This window comes from Carex rostrata, chromosome 23 (assembly GCF_964058835.1).
Source record: "Carex rostrata chromosome 23, lpCarRost1.2, whole genome shotgun sequence".
In the NCBI taxonomy this organism is placed as follows: domain Eukaryota; kingdom Viridiplantae; phylum Streptophyta; class Magnoliopsida; order Poales; family Cyperaceae; genus Carex; species Carex rostrata.
In genome coordinates, this window is record NC_135940.1 from 779,994 (window position 1) to 798,172 (window position 18,179).

Here is an 18,179-nt window from a genome sequence, read left to right on the forward strand (position 1 = left end):
GCGTGAGAGCTTCCTTTCCCGCTCAAGCCCCGATTGTTGCGAGAAATCGAAGTTGGAACTGAGTAAGCTGCCGTAGATCTCTCCTAACCTTCTGATTCGGTATTCCTTTCTCTCCTTCTCTCTTTCGAAACCTCGAATTTTCTCGATTTCTCAGATTTTCATTTTAAACTCGAGATTTGTGTTCGAATTGCTCGAGGATTAGTTCCTCTACACTCCTTGCTAGTTTATTTGTCAATCTTTTTCCCGATTTCCTTCCGATTCGTGGATTTTGATTTCTAGGATTTCGTGCCAAAATTGAAACTGGGCGTAATCGTGAATTGATTTGTTTAATCCGACCAATTAGACTTGTAATCAATAGGGTTACCTCTTGATCTTGAATTTCTAGAACGTTTAACGGTTAATTTGAGGTTTTGACCAAATTAGGGTTTAACCAATCGGTAAATCGAATTGTTACGAGAACCAAAATAGAGAACTGGTACCTAAATTGTTACCAAATTGGATTGTATATGGCTAGAGGGCCTAGATGCAAATATGTGCAATTGTAGAGATTGTTAATAAGAAAGAGGGAACCGAAAAGAATTGAGTAAGGAATGGACCAACCATTAATACACTAAAGTAAACGTATAGACCACCGAACCAAAGTTAAACCAAGTATATGTGTAATATAGGCGTAGACTCGATCGAGCAAGACCTTGCGGGACACTTCGAGACGTCTGATCCTTAATTAAGCGGTACGCTCATCGTAATCAGGTGCGGGATTCTTGGACTTGTTTGATACTTTATTTTCAGGAATTAAACTGTGTATCCGTTTGTCATGTTGAATATCATTGATTGCATCATTGAATTGTGTAAAGCATTTGCATAGCCCAATCAAATTAAACTTGAATTGATGTGACTTGAGTGATTTGCATGCTGGTATGGTTGTAGATTGTGTCGATCTATTATGATCTGATTTTGATTGAAAGTCACCACAATTTGGATATGTATGTGAATGGATTTACGAAGTTAAGCACTTGGATCCAATGAATTTGCAAAGTCGGGCAATATGCTGGCTTTGATTCCCAGGATCCTAAATGGCCTTAGGTGAACGGCCCTCAATGTTTCCCAGTACCGGTTGGGACGAGGGAGGGTGATTATGTTATGATGTGTGATTTGGAATCGTGGGTGACATGTGTAACGTCTATGGCTCGGTGGCATTCTCCTACGTGTTAATGCATTTGGATGGTCAATTGAATATTGCGAATACTGGAAACGATTCTAAAGAGAATTTTCTTTATGTGACTTGAACCAGACCTTAATAATTGTTAAGCCAAGCGATTACAGATGGGTGTCAGATAAAGGGTCCAGCTCGGTGGGCCATCTGTAGGCGTCAGTAACCCTACATATGTGGGTTTGATAAAGGGTCCAGCTCGAAAGAACAGCTGTAGTTGCTACAAGCCCTAATGAGTCGAGTTAAGCCAAAATATATGTTGTGTTTGAAATTCATCTTGGAAATTTCATTAACTGTGATTCATCTGGTTAATTGTTGTCGAGCATTGGCATTCTGTTATTTATGAATATATATCTGTTGAACTGTTTTGGTTTGGGTTTCATTTTTGAATATGGAGTTTGATTGCAAGTCCAATAGTCTAAACTGTGGCAAATTTGCACTGGGAATTTTATTCTCATCCCCACCCTTCGGGTTACTTTATAGGTACTGGTGCGATTGATTCCGGAGAGGCACGAGAGTAGTAGGCCATAGTAGCTTACCATTACATGACCCTAGATATGTTTTGTTGTATAGATTTAAGGTAGGCCTCATGGTTGGTATCCGGATGAAATACTTTTGTTGTATTATTTTCAGTCTAGACTGTGTACTCTGATCATATATTAGAAACTTGTTTATATTGCTTGTTGTTTGGATTAAATGGTTAATTGCCTTGTAAGCATACATGGCGTTGTATGCTTACGGCGGGGGACTGTTACGACCCGTGGCCGCGGGGTGTGACACTTGCCTATTGTTATTCAACTGTTTATTATTATGGCATTAGTTGAATTTATGGATGTTGTTTTCGAACCATTCATATGACTTGATTAGACATAAATAAATTACATGAAATGATATGATTCATATATTGACCAATAAACTTGCCTAATAGGATGTGTTGAGCATGGCATAAATTGTATGATTGAATGAATATATGTGAAATGAACGGAAAATGAAAGTGAACAGAGGCCGATATGCTTGCATATTAGGATGTATACATTGGGTCTAGTGTTTGATTGGACCCCTCGATAACGTGACTGTAGGCGAAAGCGGTCCTGTCATGGGTCTAACCCTAACGTTTGATGAGAAGTTATGCGGTTAGGGCGACGGCCTCTCATTGTTGGTTGGACTTCATAGTGACACTACTAGAAATGGTCATTGTACACTGCACATTGTACACGGATTTGGCAATTTTATATAAAAACCGTGTATAAATTGTAATTTTTTGGGTGCCTGGAATATCTGTGGAATCTCTACACGGTTTTTTATTAAAGAATCAGTGTAGAAAGCCTTGAGAGAGCTACATGAACATTTATTAGCGAATGTACACGACTTATTATCTAAATAACAGTGTAGAAAGCCTTGATATAGCTACACGGATATTTAATTAAAGAACCGTGAAGAAATGTCCAAATTGTACACGGATGTTTGTTTAAATAACAGTGTAGAAAGCCTTGATATAGCTACACGGACGTTTAATAAAAAGCCGTGTAGAAAGGTTATTTTAGGGTTTTGGTTATTAAAGGGTGCACCTTTTCCAGCACCAAGTTGGTTATATAAAAGGCATTCTCCTTCCAGCGCCGATTTGATCAATTCTCTCTCTCTCTGTAATCTGATCATTTCAGAGGCAAATGAAGATCATGTTTTAATAAAAAAAGAGCTGATCGAATAAAGAGTTGGATGAAGACCTTAAAAAAAATGGAAGAGGTGGGATGAAGGACCTTCAGAGCCAGACGAAGAGCCGGATGAAGAGTCGAATGAAGGGTCGGACGACTCTTCATTCGACTCTGAAGGTTCTTCATCCACTCATGAGTTAGCAGCCTCCAGCTGTTGGTTGGACTTCCTAGCAGGTTGGCGGTATTTCCAATGTTAGTTAGACTTCCCATTGGTTTGGCGAGTGAATGGATAATTGTGAAAAGTGAAAATAATATGAAAGTAGATATAATAATAGTAGATGCATTGCATTAGGTTACACGTGCATTTTATTTCTTATCATATTTGTGAGAATAATGTAAATGTTTTATAAACTCTGGGCTGGAACTAAATCTCGCACTGAGAGAAGGTTCGATCTCTCACCCATTCCATTTTTATGTGGGTTCCAGGTAATGATAAGACTAAGCGGAAAGATATAAGAATTGATAAACTGCCGCGTGTTGCTTAGTTTTGTTTTCATGATTCAATATTTGATACATTGAGTTGGCATGACAATGTTGTGTTATTAGCCATGTCAGCCATGATCATTTGTTTAACTCTTTTGCTTATGAAATAAATGTGATTTTATTTATATTTTTATTGATAATGTATGTGATGTGCACATGCCTTATGTAGAAATACATGGCGGCTTGTCTTGGGGTGCGACACAATAAAAATGTTAATTTTCAAATGTTCAATTTGTAATCCAAGACAAAATTTTGTTCTCCCAATATCTTTCATCTCAAATTCTTTCTTTAAACAATTTACTATTGAAAACTCTTCAAGAGTTCCAATGATATTTGGATCATCAACATAAACAACAATTATAATAAACTCATTTCCATAACTTATATGAAAATACATGGACAAATTGTATCATTTCAATATTTCAATAAATATTCACGAGACGATTATATCACATGCATCCATATTGCTTTAGTCCATATAAAGATTCATTCAATTTAATTAAATAATATTCTCGAGAACCTAAATTACTTGCTTCAGGCATCTTAAAATCATTTATGGATTTTCATATAAATATCATTATCAAGCGAGCCATTTAAATAGACTGTAACAATATATTCATTAGGGGCAAATAAAGTCCTTTATGGACTGCCAGACTAATTTTGTATCGAAAAGTTGTTGCATCCATCACAGGTGAATATATCTCGAAATTTCACCTTTCTCATTTTATTTTCGCATAAATACTCATTTATATCCTACTGATTTTACACCTTCAGGTATTGGGACTACAGGTCCAAAAACTTTTCTTTTTTAAACAGAGTTTACATCTGTCTCATTTGCACCTTTCTATTTTGGCCAATTATTTTTTTGTCGACATTTTTTAATAGAGTTTGGGTCATGATCCTCAATATTTTCTTTTTTAATAGACTTTGGGCCAATTATTTAGCGCTATATTATATGTAAATATCATTGATATCAATTTCATCTCGGTTCCATCTTCTTCCATTCATGATATAATTTATCGATATCTCTTTATTTTTCTGAATTTCAGATACCTGAGTTTCTGCTGGAACTCCAATATTATTTATAATTTGATTCTCTTCTGGAGTTTTAACTGAAATTATCATATCCTCGACTTGATCATTTTTAATCTTTGAAATCGATTGCTCTTCCACGCTTCATGCGTGTTATAATTTTATTAGTCTGTCCAACAGAGACATCGACTTTAATTGGAGCATTAGCAACTGGTACATGTGATTTGGTCACTTTCTTTGAGTCTGTGAATTCGTCTGGCAATAGCTAATATTTACAAATGAATTATCTTTTGAACATTTAGTTCACATTCTTTAGTGTAAGGATCAAAATGAGACAATGATAATTTATTCAAACTAATATTTTTTTTCAGCTGATTGTTTTCTCTCCCTAAAGTTGGAAATTTCGATTCATGAAAATCACAATCAATAAAACTAGACATGAATAAATCTCTCGCCAATTGTTTTAGATACTCTATGATATATGGAAATTCAAATCCAACATAAATTCCCAACTTCCTTTGAGATCCCATTTTTTTGTGTTGTGGTAGAGCAATTAAAACATATATCGCATATTAAAAAATTCTTATATGAGAAATATTAGGTATATGACCAAAAACCAATTATAATGAGGAAGTTTTATAATAGCTTGTTGACATGATGCGACTTAGTGTTTTTGTATGTAAAACATTATGTCTTCTTTTAATATATGAATATCTACATGATGTTCATCATTAATTCCGGCATTATCTAGACATATTTTCTTAATTAGATAATTATAAAATTATTAACTTAAATCAAATTAATTTAGCAAGTAATCTCGTAAACACCTGGTTGCGATTTGATAATAAACATATATGTGAACATCTTATTGATGCATCAATTAAAACCATAACATATTCAAATGGTTCACATGTTGGATATAATGTTTTATAAATATCATATTGTATACGTTCTATAAATAAAATCAACATATAAAAAATTTATTAGATTAAAGAATCTTCTAGTTCTTTGATGAATGTTCACATTAATTCTCTATTATTTTTCGCATCATTATTGATCCAAAATGGCATAATCGGTCATGCCAAACTATAAACATATTATTGTATGTAAACTTATGGTTTACAATAACATGTGCTTCAATTGTACTAATATATGTGTAGTACAAGTCAGAGAAAAAACACATGCAATTTGTTTTCAATATGCATTGTTTTCCATATATTCAATATTTTTTCATTAGTTGTCTCAACATAATATCCATTTCGGCGGATATTCTTAAAACTTAACAAATTCCTTTGAGACGTACAAGAATATAATACATCATCAATATAAATAGCTCTTTTGGAGCTTTCAATCAATTTTTGTACTACCCAAAATAATACTAATATTTTATTCTTGCATTAGTAAATAAGAAAAATATTATGCATGCACATGAAGAAAATTGAACAACTAAGTATGATAACATAAATTCACATAATTAAACTGCGAGTTTCTAGGACAGTTGATCTAAATTTTGGCTAACCAGTAAATAAAATGATCCATTAAAATGTTCAAATAATAAAAATCCATACAATTGTTACATTGCTATTTCAATCTACGTAAAATTCTCAAATACTTAGCATAGCAATTTGACTTTGGCATAATATAATAAAAAAAGTTACAATTTTTTGGTAATACATGAATTGCTACTGAATCAAACAGGTAGCTACCATATCAACTATTAAGGTTTTCATCAAGCTTTATGCTAAAGTAAATCAAAGATAAAAATAATTCTTCTATAAAAAAAAAAATCCAGTAAACCACAACACAATTTAGAGGGTCTTGGTCAACTGGTTTGTACAGATGTCGGGTTTACCAATCTAGTCTAAATAAAGTTACTCCATTCTTCAAAATTATCAAATATTTTATTCAAAGATATACATATTTTAGAAAGAGAAATAAATGCAAAAATAAATAAGTTATTGCACTGTCAAAAATAATGAGTATGTAAAATTTAATTATCTTTTGTATAAATAAATGCAATAAATATTACTTCAACAATTAAGTGATAAAATATTATTTTCTTATTTAAAGAAATCATCAACATCCAAATAAGTAACCAATTTGAATAAGATCGAGATCACATTCACAAATAAAATTTGTTTTGATTTTTTTTAGTGATAAATTAACATGATGTTTAGACGTACGACAGGTACATGACTAATGAGCTTTACCACCATAATAATATCATGAATTCTCTTGGTCGCTATTCTGTCACTTTTCTCATTCTTTTTGTTCATTTTTTTTTTCACTTCTAATGATAATTGTTTTTGTTCATTATTTTTCCACTTCTGGTGGAATGATGTGTATTTTCTTCATTACCACGTCCATATCTAAAAGTGTGTTCATATTATTTTTCACTTCAAGTGGAATTATTATTTTGTTCAATCATAAGAAGACAAGAAATATACTCAAAATATTTATAGAAATCTTCTTCAGGAAGATTAAATAAAAAAAATGGACATCACATTAATTTTTATTTAAATTTTCTTCAGAAAAATTTCTTAAAATCTTCTTCGGGAAGATCAAAATTATAGAATTGTTCTTAAAATCTTCTTCCAGAAAATTGAATTATTAAAAAAAATGGTATAAACATCATTTAAAGTTGTGCTTCATATAAATTTTCTTAGAATTTTCTTCAGGAAAATTTCTTAAAATGCTCTTCAACAAATTATATTTATTGAAATATTCTTCAGAAAGATTATTATTGAAAAATAAAATTAATATGAACATCATATAAAATTTATTGAAATCTTCTTCAAGTAGAACTTCTTAATATCTTTTGAAATCTTTTTCAGGAAAATCTTAATATATTTTGAAATCTTCTTCGAGAAGATTAAATTATTGAGAGAAAAAAAACATCATACAAATTTTGTACATCATATAAATCTTCTTCAAAAAGATATCTTAAAATCTTCTCAAATTAATTTTTCTGTATCATATATATCTTCTTCAGGAAGATTTCTCTAAATCTTCTTCTTCCGGAAGATTAAAAAATTGCGCTTCATATAAAAGGGTAAGGCTGCGGTGCTACGGCTCAATATTCAAATTTTCAAATCCTAACGGTCGATCCGAACCGTTCATCTTGTTCTCCATATTAATATGTGTTTGGAGACCAAATTTTACATTTTTTGCAAAATTTTTACTAATTTTTTAGATAGGTAGAAAATCAAATATCTGAATGGTGCAGAATTTTTTAGATCAACTGATTTTTTACCTATCTAAAAAAATAGTAAAAAAATTTCAAAAAATATAAAATTTGGTCTTCAAACACATTTTAATATGAAGAACAAGATGAATGGTTCGGATCGACCTGTAGGATTTTGAAAACTCGAATATTGAGCCGTAGCACCGTAGCCCTCTATGCAACCCATAGCACCGTAGCATTACCCCATATAAAATTATATGAACAATACTAAACATCTTAAAATAAATGTACATAAATTGATAAATTATTCCATTTAGCAATTACTATTGGAAGTATTATTTATTTAAATAGAATTGAAATAAAATATATAAAAGTTACCTCAAATCTTCAACTAATAGAGCTCTCGTGCTGATAACATGTTATAAAATAAAGATAAACAAACATAAACAATAATAAACACGATAGAGAGAACATAAAAGATGACAATCTCTTTATTCATATATTTTTCATGTGTGCACAATATAAGACTACAAAAGCTCTATTTATAGGCCACAAATTGTGAATGAAAAATCATCTAAATTAATTACAACATTAAATGGAAAAATGAATTCCAACAGTAGTGAGATATAAATTTTAATAGTAGTGAGGATAGTGGAGAATGAATGTTAGGAGTTATGAATATTCACATTAATAATTTATTTATAGCATGAGAAAATATTTTTACTTTGGTAGGTTTATTTTGACAAGAAAATTATAAAGAGTATTTTGTCCAATTTTTTTTTTCCTGTTATTTTGTAAAATTTTATGAGTATATCATAATTTTTATATCCGTGATTTCTTTTATAATTTGCAAAGTTTGAAAACTTTCTATTCTTTCCCTTGACAAATATAACAAAAGACAAGCTGCACGCATTGAAAGAAAGAGAAAAAGGAAAGAACAAAGTTGCTAGAAAAAACGGATTATTTAGTAGCGCTTCTTCTTCTTTTCTTTTTTCTTTTCCAAACCGGTCATTTAAACCGGTTTTGAACGGTTTAATTACTTAAGGGGTCCTTGTAACGAACCAAACCGATATTGGTATCCTTGTCCGGTTTTTTCAGATTGAACCATCTGATCTGGTCCGGTTTTAATAACACGGCCTATTATGCATGGTACTGTAGCTTCGTGGCTCTGCTCCTGTTTCCAGTTGTCATTATCACCTGGGAAATTAAGCGACATTGTCGACACCAAATATGTCTCAAATCAAGCTAATATATTAATTTGTATCCTCTGCATTAAAGGAATGTGCATTAATAAATCTCGACAATCCGATTAATTAAGATCCGCACTAATATTAGGGCCCCGTACGTGTGTTATAGGTGTGGACCAAACTAACTCCAATTCTGATTAGATGGTCGAATGTATTAAACTCAAAAGATACTCTTTTGAGTTAATATATATAGAAGATGCATTAAACTCAAAATATGCTCATTACTTCTAGAGTCCCATGCATCTTCAACAATCCAAAATTTAGTAGCTAAAACAATACTCTCTCTGTGAGAGGTCACAAGTTTGAAATCCGGAAAGATCTGAATAATTAATTAGATATTAAATAGTTAGGTGACTTGATCTCAAATTTTTATTCAAAAAAATAACTATTTTAATTTCTTACATCAATACTATATGAAAATATTAAAAAGATTGTAAAAATAAAAGAAATTTAATAAAATCAAATCAAATTCCAGAGCCAATGTTGAAAAAATCAAATCAAATGAAATCAAATAAAATTCCAAAGCCAAATAAAATTACACCACCAGTATTTCTTGATGTGCCAACGAACAAATTTTATTAATTTATTCATAGAAACACACCAGACGGAAGCTAATTGATACCGCTAGATCGAGGTACAAGCGCCCTTGATATTTTGTTGCCTACAACATTAATTAATTAATCTGTTTTTTGTTGAACAGCTTCTGCTCAATGTGCTGCAAGAAGGTTCGTGGCGCGAACTTGGCAGGCGTTTCGTCTGTGACCAGCTCTTCTAACGGCCTCAGCACGACTTTGTCCTTCGGGGGCTCACAGAAGACTGCCCAGGAGATGCGCACCTTCTCCTTGTTAACCAGACTGCGGTGCAATACGCTCTTGTACTTGCCATTGCTTAGTATCTCTAGTGCGTCACCTACATGGACGATTAACGTGTCTGGAATGCACTCTGCTGTCATCCAACGCTCATCCTTCAATACCTGCATTTTAATTAGTATGTACAAATGTATTGAGGTGCATGCATGTTTCAATTTGGATATATATAAACGATTGATTCTAAGAGGGGATTTCACATTACTCAGTATTTAAAAATGGAATTAATACCTGGAGGCCGGGAACACCATTGGCGTGGATGAATGTAAGAGAGCTTACGTCGGTGTGGGCCTCGACTCCCAGTGCCAGGTCAGGCTGGGGGCATTTTGGGTAATAATTGATTTTCAACTGCAGAGCAAGGTGTTCTCGGCCTCCTAGCTCTCTGTCAAGCCGGTTCTCATCTAACCCGACACCAAGTGAGAGTATAGACAAGAGCTTTGTTGCCACTGCCCTTAGCTCATTCCCGTACTGCTTTGTCACTTCACTGTTTCACCAATTGGAAACAACTTAATTTCTATCTAGTGGTATATATCCTCATTCCTTTCTCACTTAACAGTTTCAGTATTCTTTGTCACTTAAATATTTATGTATGACTTTGTGAATTTGTATAAATTAATATGATATGTATAAATATATTTTGTGAACTATATTTGTATGAATTTGAAAATTTAGTATTTTGATATATATGCATAAATTTATAACAGGTGCAACCTTAATTATATTAATGTTTACATCTAGCTAACAGCTTCAACCATAGAATAAATATTTATCCTCTCACCTAACACTGCTCATTCTTAATTCTTAATTAGGAGCGCCTTATGACCTGCCAATGGACATGCGTCACATGCAACCTGCTGTCAACATGGATCTGGAAGTGCATCGTGATCTTTTTTATTTATTTTTTAATTATATATTAACTGCCTCTCCGAATCCCGATGAGATAAATATTAGTATACAGGAAAATTTTAAATTCCCAGCGAGATGCTCCTTCAAAATTTGGGATGGAAATAAATCTGCTGTTATTACAAAGGGATCGATGGACCCTGCTATTCCGATTCCAGACGTTAATTTTTGTTGAGATTTGAATATAAATTTTTCATGCATGAAAAAACTTTAAAAAGTTGAGATAGAAATAACAAGATCCCTGTGATTCCTTTGAAATAATAGCAGATTTATATCCGGCTCAAAAAATTGACAAAATACAGCTACAGAAAGTCAATCACACATTATATATATATACAAGGCACAAAATTACAGAGAAGTATCTCAAAATTTGAGTTAAAAGTTTGACATTAATTCCCTTTTTATTTTTCTTTTTAGTTTTTGGTTTTGTATATCTTTACCATAATATTTCTTAGACGTTTTTCATTTAACTGCTTGTAAAGTCGGAATTAGGATTCTTTTTGTTGTTTTTTCAGTCTTTTTTTCTAAATATATGTTTAGCAGAGACTATCAAGTTTTTAATTTAAAAAGTCATTTGTGAATATTTTGCAAAAAATTATCCACGCCTTTTTCAGAGAAATATAGACGGTTTTAGAACTGCGTACAATTTATTAACACTTACACTATGCGGTCGTACACGATTGCGGACCGGTGTACAATTAGCATTTTTAACCATGTATAATCGCCTATTAATTGAAAGAGTAGATGACGATTAACTGTTGTCCTGATCAGAAAAGATAAATATACTCTTTCAATTAAATGTATTCTTTCAAGCTGCTAAATTAAATGTAAGCAATGATCCTAAAATCAAAAGTGACAATTTAATTAGGGAGGAAAGTTCCTGACCGATGTGTCTATAACCTAGTACTAAATCAATTTTATTTGAGGAAGAGTTGGAATTTAAATCAATGTACATTTTTTTTGAAACCTTTTAGTATATATATGCCAATACTTGATACTTTTTAATAATCCAGATTTTTTACTGTAGTGATTTATCAGAAGTACAATTGAAACAATTCTTACTATTCTAATGTATTCATATTGCATGAAAATGTTCGTAGTTCATGTTCCATGTTCCATGTTCCAGGCAGCTAATTAAATACAATTTTCTGAACCGTGACTAAATATATAAAAGTAATTAAGCTTAATTATATATAGTTTTTTATAACTTACATGTAGTCAGCAGGCTCCTTAGGCCAGATGGTAAAATCAGCTTTTTCCACCGGGTGGATGAGGTGGAAGAAGTAGTCCTGCCACTCGAGCTTGCCGCTGGAACAATTAGCCAACTTACTCCCGTATCCCTGTAATTTGCCAGATGCTTGGTCATTGGCATATTGCTCCTTTTGCTCGATTGGCAGGTCGAAGAATTTTGTGCCGACCTCTTGCACCTTCTCCAGTAGCTCAGCTGCTATCCCATGCCCAGCAATGTGCATCACTCCCCACTCCTCTGCCGCCTTTCTGACAGACTCAACACAGGCTTGTTTCATCTCTTTGTTTCCTGAATCAAACGCCCGCAGATCCACCACTGGTATCTGCAGGAACGCCTCCTTTATTTGTGCCTTCACCACTTCTAATGCATCTCCCATGTCCTTTCGCTCCTCCACTGGCCGTATGTATGCGGTCGGAATGGCATCAAGTGCCTTTTGAGCCACTCTCTCCACTCTAGCTGCCACTACCTCCATACCCATTATGTTGTTGCCAATTTCTTGTGATTTAATTTTCCACCTGTTGCTATAGAGAAGGAGAATTCAATTGGCTAATATATGGCCGGTCTATATATAGCCAGAATATTGAAACCGAGAGCAGATATATATATGTGGGCTTTATAACAATATTGGAGGCTTGCATCCGGAAAAAGATTGATTTAATTTTTACTTTAAATCGGGAATAACACTTCTTTTTTTTTTTAATTCATTTATCAGCATTGCGTGTTGTAAGTCTTATTATTATTATACTTTTAACCTTGAATAATACTCGAATAAATATGTTCAAAATATACAATACGTTTGTCACTAGTGGAAAAACTGGAATTAGTATCAGCTTATCTGGATCGACTATATGAAACAACCGATACTAATACCTATCTGGTTCGGTTTTTTCAAAAAAACCGATCCTAAAAAGCTATTCAGATTAGTTTTTAAAGTGAACCAATCCTAATACTATGCTAATTAGGATCAAATCAAAGTTATAAAGAGTTACGACATCACTTCATAAATAATGGAAATGATTGCTTTAGCCCCCTATGCCAAGGATTTATTGTTTCAAATGTTTCTGGGGCACCTGTTCCAGGAGGAAAGGTTGCACCACTCTCCACATATAATAGAGATGATTACTTTGTTACACTGAGTATAAAGAAGGTTCTATTTTTATTTATTTATTTATTTATATTTTATTTTTTCGAATTAATCAATTCTAATTCTGCAAAAAAAAAAAAATTAGGATCGGTTTTTTAAAATAACCGATCCTAATAGTACTATTAGGTTCGGTTTTTTGAAACAACTGATCCTAATTCTTTTTTTTTCTTTTTTTGCAGAACCAACATTAAAAAAAAATTAGGATCAGTTGTTTCAAAAAACCGATCCTAATAATACTATTAGGATCGAGTTTTTTGAAACAACCGAACCTAATTCTAATTTGGCGCTAGGGTTTATTTTCATTTCGCGCCTCTGTACTTAGCCAAAAATTTTGAGTCTCAATACTATTAGGATCGGTTCAATAAATAACCGATCCTGATAACTCCCTATATAACCTGCTTAGGGTTCTTATTTTCATTTCGCGCCTCTCATTTTCAACTTAACGTCTCTCTCTCTGTGACTCTGTCTCTCCCACTCAAATCCTCAGACCTCCGTGTCTCACTCTCTCTGTCTCCGTCTCTCCCTCTCCTCCGTGTCTCTCTCTCTATCTCCATCTCTCCCTGTCAAAGCCGAGGACATCTCGACTCAAGTTTGAATTCGTCTTTTAATTTTTTTTATTGTTTCAAAAATTAATTAATAGTGTTTGTATATTGTTTTATAGTCTTGAGGACATCTCGCTCAAGTTACTTAAACATCCGGCCGATCAACTATCACGGTATTAGCTTTATCTAATTTTTTTTCATTATTATACTTTTAAAACACATTTTTTTGTATTTTTCATTGGAAAATGTTTTTCCATCTAATTATTTCCTTTGTTTTTCTTTTTCGGGTCTTTTCTAATCTCAAATGATGTGATTGCAAAAGAGGTAATTATTGTTTTTTTATTGTTGTGCTTTACATTAATTACATAAATGTGTATATTGCATAAATGTGTGTTAATTGAAGAAATAGCTCAATCAGTCACTTGTATGTTTGTTAATTAAATTTTTTGGATTTAAATTTCTTGTTATAATATGTAATGCATTGTAATCTAGATTCACAAAATATTGGTTCTGCAAAAAAAAAAGAAAAAAAAAAGAATTAGGATCGGTTGTTTCAAATAACCGATCCTAATAGTACTATTAGGATTGGTTTTTTGAAACAACTGATCCTAATTTTTTTTGTTTAATGTTGGTTCTGCAAAAAAAAAAGAAAAAAAGCATTAGAATCGGTTGTTTCAAAGAACCGGTCCTAATAGTACTATTAGAATCAGTTTTTTGAAACAACTGATCCTAATTTTTTTTTTAATGTTGGTTCTGCAAAAAAAAATTAGGATTGGTTGTTTTAAATAACCGATCCTAATAGTACTATTAGAATCGGTTTTTTGAAACAACTGATCCTAATTCCTTTTTTTTGGCGGAAACTCAAATTAGGATCGATTGTTTCAAATAACTAATCCTATTATTACTATTAGGATCGGTTATTTGAAACAACCGATCATAATTCAAACTTTGAGGATCGGTTGTTTAACCGATCCAGATTAGTGTAGTGTTAGTATCACCTTGATCAGGATCGGTTAAAATCCGATATTAATATGTGTAAATAACCAATCCTAATTCCAGTTTTTCCACTAGTGTGTACTAGGAGTATCACTTAAAAAATTGTTATTATAAGGGAAAATTTTTCAAAACTATGATGTTATATACGGCCATTTTTATTAATATCCCTAAAAAAATGAATTTTAAAAATAACCATGTGTGCCATTTTTTTTTATTTCTGCCTTGACCGCCTGGGCTTCGGGCGGCCCAAAATACCAAGTGGAGCGCCCCCACTATAGGCGGCCCACATGACAAGTGAGGCGGCCCACTGAAGGATGTGTGTTTTGAAAGTTATCTTTTAATAATAATTTATATGTTGTTCATGATTTTATTACGAATATTATTATTCTTGTTCCTTAAGATTTATATGTTATATCTTTGGAAGTATTCAAGAAGATGCTCTTGGTCTTGAATGATAGAACTCCTAAGATGAGAAATATTTAATCACTAAATAAGTTCACAATTGTGGTAATTAAGAAGGAACATTAATTACCGAGGAAGATTGTCATGTAGATTAAAGTACATTGAAGTTCTATAGATGTTGATAAAGGATTATCATTTAATTACATGAATATATAAAATTTGTATTTTATATATTGAACATGACCTAAATGAATGGAACATTATATGGATTGTGTTTTGTGTCATTAATGTTTCCATTGTGTCTTTAGAATCTTAATCATCCATGCTTCCCCTGAACCCGCAGGGGTTGCAAAAAGGCAAAACTCGCAGCGCGGATGAGTTTTACATAGCACAACTAACCTTGTTCGGTCCCTTTTGTGTATTATACATTCCCAGTTGCCGTGAACATGAGTCTCATTTATTTTCTTTATAAGTTCGTCTATGTTGGTATAAAGTTGCCCTGCGACAAGTTCTTTATTGTATTCAACACGAGGACCAAAGAAACTAATGTCTGTCTCTTCGAAAGCTGTGGTGTCGTTGAATGTGGCAACCGGATGCTTATTCCCCCGACCTCTAATCGGGAATTTTTCTACCCTGGACAACCCTGGTACATTTGCATCACCATCTGATAAGTCATCAGCTTCCCAAACCCCTTGGTATTCATCCCCCATTTCCATTTCCCTTTCTTGTACGGCATCAATAGCATCTACATCAATATCAATATCAGTTCGATTAACGGGTACCGGTCCTGACTCTGGCATAGTTGGAAATCTAGGGATTATGGGTGTCTGTCTCGGTGGTGGTGGTAACTCTTCAATATTTTCTGGGGAGTTGTGGTACCCTGGTTGTCATAAGGGGAGTGTTGGTGGTACTCCTGATTGTCATAAGGGGAGTGCTGGTGGTACCCCTGGTTGTCATAAGGGGAGTGCTGATGGTACCCCTGGTTGTTATAACCCAAATTGTCATAACCTGAATGTCCAGCCCCAACCGAACTTGAAGGTCTAGCCCTATTCCGGGGAACCCTCTTAGAATATATGTCCATTACCGGGACCCCACTAGCCACAAATTGAGTGTACACAACTCTCCACAAATTCTCATCTGTTATTGGAAACCTAACAAAGTAAGGTCTACCCCCCCCCCCCCACGTGAGTTGTCAATCCGTGTAGCCAATTCTATTTCATACCTATTGGGGTTTACAGCAGTCTTTTCGTATATTAGCTGCTTAAGTTCTTGAAATGTGGTATTTTCATTAACCTCGAAGTCAAATGCGGCTTCTTTCGTGTACTGCACGCCGTCTGCACCCTTTTGTAGCTTGCCGCCCGTGTACAGTGCAACTAACATCTTTTCTTTAACAAACCACATTTAAAAAATAATTTTTTTCCCTAAAACTTTCAGCGACCGGCGCCATCGCCGGTCGCAAAAAGTTCGTCGTCGCCTCTGATTTCTGCTGCATTTTTTTTGGACAAAATAAACTTTCTGAGACTGGCGTCAGCACCGGTCACAGAAAATCCATTATGCTGTAGTGATAGCGGAGGAAAAGGATTAATATATCGTAAAGTCTAGCTAGCTACTAGACTTTACACTCCAGGACCCTTATGCTACTATATAATATAGCGGTTTGGGTATTTTTATAAAAAAATTCAAAAACTTGGTTAAAAGTGGATATTTATATTTAAAGTTAGGTATTACTAAAAATCACGAGCGAGGGGGCGATTGGTACAAGGAATTAATTTTAAACAGGGTTAATTAGTTGAGAAAGCGAGAATAAAAGCTACACAGTTTAAAGTAATAATCTGTGATTGGAGATTAGTGTTAACTGTTAAGTGATAACCATACACGGCTTTTCATTAACTAACAATGTACGATTATATGTTATCATGCAAGGTTCAATATTATCAAACCGTGTACAACTATAACTTCTAGACACGGTTCGTTAATATTGGATCATGTGGGTGTGTGAGCTGTTTTAAACGCAAGCGCGTCCTCCTATTATGTACTAGTGATATCTTTGTTATAATTTCTTCTATTCTACGATTGTTCACGTTTTGCCAGTTTTATATATTTATTTACTAATGTATTATGAAAAAAAATTCCAGGTCATATCTTAAAAATTGCCTTTTTCCTAAACGTTTTTTTTCTTTATATTTTACAGAAAAGAATATTGGAAGTATTCTCTAGAGGCCGATTTTTTTATTTATATCCAAAAAAATATATAAATTTAACAAACTAACCAAACCTCGCGTCCATTTCAAAAACTATCCAAACCAAAAAAAAAATTTCCGGTTTCAACACCAATTTCTGGAAAAAAAACAAATTTCCGGTTTTAAGTTCCAAAACCGGAATAATTTTTTCCGGTTTTAGGATTTTTTTTTTAGGAAAAATTTTTTTTTAGGAATTTTTTTTTCAGATTCTTTTTTTTCATTTTTCAGTTTTTATAATTTCTTTATTTTTTGTATTGAAGTATTACAAATATTTAATATATTTTTTTAAAAATAGATGGAATACTATATATTTATTCGAAAGACTACTACAAATAATCTGGATCAACATTTTTCATGCTGAATTTTTTACAGCCATAAGAAAAATTAATATAATATAATATATGTATATGTATATGTAGAGATGGGCTATGATACATTGCAATTTATTGACCTCTTGGTGCATTGTAATTTTTCACCGTCGGATTTGCTCCAGATTCGTGCGGATTAATTTTCTGATCAGCAACATTTTTTTGTTAAAATTCGCTTCCATTAACTGGAGAAATCCAGTCCCAACATCTTTCTCCTCCCCTGCACGACTCTCTGAGGAGGGAAAAAATAACTAAGCCGCCCTTGTCGCCGGCGGCCGGCCCCTCACTGCACCTACCTTTAACCGTACCGCTCTTTGTCCGTCCTCTCCCCCTGCCGCTCTCTCCTCCGACCTCTCCCCGCTCCACTCTCCGTCCGTCCTCTCCTCGTGCCGCTCAACTTCCCTTCCGAACCCTTTGCCTCCGATTTCCCTATCGCTGATCCCTTTCCACTCGCTCCTTTCTTTACTGGGTCTCTGGATTTCGCACTGGGTCACAAATTTGTCAGATTTTTATACTGGTGCACTTTCGCTTCTCCTTGATTTTGATTTGAACTCAGGAGTGTAATTGGGGCATATATGGGTCTGTTGAAAGAATTTATGTT

At 33.4% G+C, this 18,179-nt stretch overlaps 1 protein-coding gene across 1 annotated transcript; it reads right to left on the reverse strand.

Annotated features, from left to right (window-relative positions):
- Positions 1 to 9,475: 9,475 nt before the first annotated feature.
- LOC144574860 (leucoanthocyanidin dioxygenase-like) lies at positions 9,476 to 12,453 on the reverse strand. The gene is made up of 3 exons (XM_078324945.1): positions 11,850 to 12,453; positions 9,966 to 10,218; positions 9,476 to 9,841 (listed from the first exon to the last, which is right to left on the reverse strand). Exons 1-3 carry the CDS (start codon positions 12,362 to 12,364, stop codon positions 9,542 to 9,544), a joined length of 1,068 nt encoding a protein of 355 aa, XP_078181071.1. The 5' UTR covers positions 12,365 to 12,453; the 3' UTR covers positions 9,476 to 9,541.
- Between the last annotated feature and the right edge of the window lie 5,726 nt (positions 12,454 to 18,179).